This window comes from Apaloderma vittatum, unplaced genomic scaffold (assembly GCF_000703405.1).
Source record: "Apaloderma vittatum isolate BGI_N311 unplaced genomic scaffold, ASM70340v1 scaffold34381, whole genome shotgun sequence".
In the NCBI taxonomy this organism is placed as follows: domain Eukaryota; kingdom Metazoa; phylum Chordata; class Aves; order Trogoniformes; family Trogonidae; genus Apaloderma; species Apaloderma vittatum.
Window position 1 is genome coordinate 1,999 of NW_009701400.1, and position 1,122 is coordinate 3,120.

Sequence of the window (1,122 nt, forward strand, 5' to 3'; positions counted from 1 at the left end):
GCCTGTTGATGGCTGTTTGACCTAAATAATGTGCAGGTGCAGAGCAGGAGTTGTTCCTGCCCGCTAGCCCCGACCGTCCTGGGAGCTCAGGCTTGTTCATTGCTGTTTGAGCAGCATGGGAGAGGGCTTGCTTGGAAGGAAATTCTCTCTCCGGCTTCATGACCATTTCTGTTACAGGTTTTTCTTTTGTTATGGTTGTATGTTTCATTGTAGGCCCCTTCTCCTGTGAACCCCAATGCCCTGGACCGCACTGCTGCTTGGCTTTTGAATATGAACATGCAGTTTTTAGAAGATGAAAGCATTGACCCAGATTCCAAGCACAGGGATAAGCTCAGGAATAAGGACGAGCTCAGCCAAGCAGAAAAGGTAAAACCTGATTGGATTGAAACAAGTTTCTAAGTAGAGAGAGAATTTCCTTGAATGTCATTCATCTGAGCACCCTGGGGACAAGGTGGGCTGTGTGGCAGTCAGTGCCCAGGAGAGAGGGGGATCAGGTCGCTCTCTGCCCTGCTCAGCTCTTCTGGGGAAGGTTTGGGAGGTTTTCACACGTTCAGTGAGTGGAATTACCCTCTGATGAAAGCAAGTAAGAAAAACAGGAGCCAGAAAGTGCTGGTGCTGCGCTGCAACAAACTCTGAAGCCAGCCAGTGGCTCCTTGGGTATTCCTGTAAATACGCAGACACGTGCTGCTCAGAAAAACGACACAGAAAAAGGTCCAGGTTTAGCAGACTCTCTCTGCGGACGTGTAGAAGTTGTAACCACTGCCTAAGCAGACACTGGTAGGCAGCAAATCAAAGAGAGGGGTTGTCAGACTGGTGCATCCCGCACTGGGTTACTTCCAGAAGGGCTCAGTGCTCATCTGAGTCTGCAGCGGAGGTGACAGTGACGAGCTTTGCTGTTGGCAGCGGAACTGGAGAGAGGTGAAATGCCGTAAGGAAGGTGCGCTGGCCTTCTCCTGCCCAGCTCCCGCGGGCAGGCAGACGTCCCTCCGGTCTGGACGTGGTGCCTGGCAAGCCCTGGCACCTGTCCCTCTCCTGTGACATGGGTGCAGCTTTTCCCAGGTGGGCACTCACGGCCAGCGCTCTATTTCCATGCCAGCCCCAGGGGCCGCTGCTCCCCGAGAC

General features: G+C 53.4%; 1 protein-coding gene across 2 annotated transcripts in view; it reads left to right on the forward strand.

Moving 5' to 3' along the window:
- The first annotated feature begins 217 nt into the window (after positions 1–217).
- The window catches only part of LOC104281219 (disabled homolog 2-interacting protein-like), a 4,998-nt gene continuing 4,093 nt past the window's right edge, over positions 218–1,122 (forward strand). For both annotated transcript variants that reach the window (XM_009879128.1, XM_009879130.1), the window contains exon 1: positions 218–366. In XM_009879128.1, coding sequence (XP_009877430.1) covers positions 271–366 — 96 coding nt within the window. In that variant the 5' untranslated portion in view covers positions 218–270. The remainder of the gene's footprint in view (positions 367–1,122) is intronic.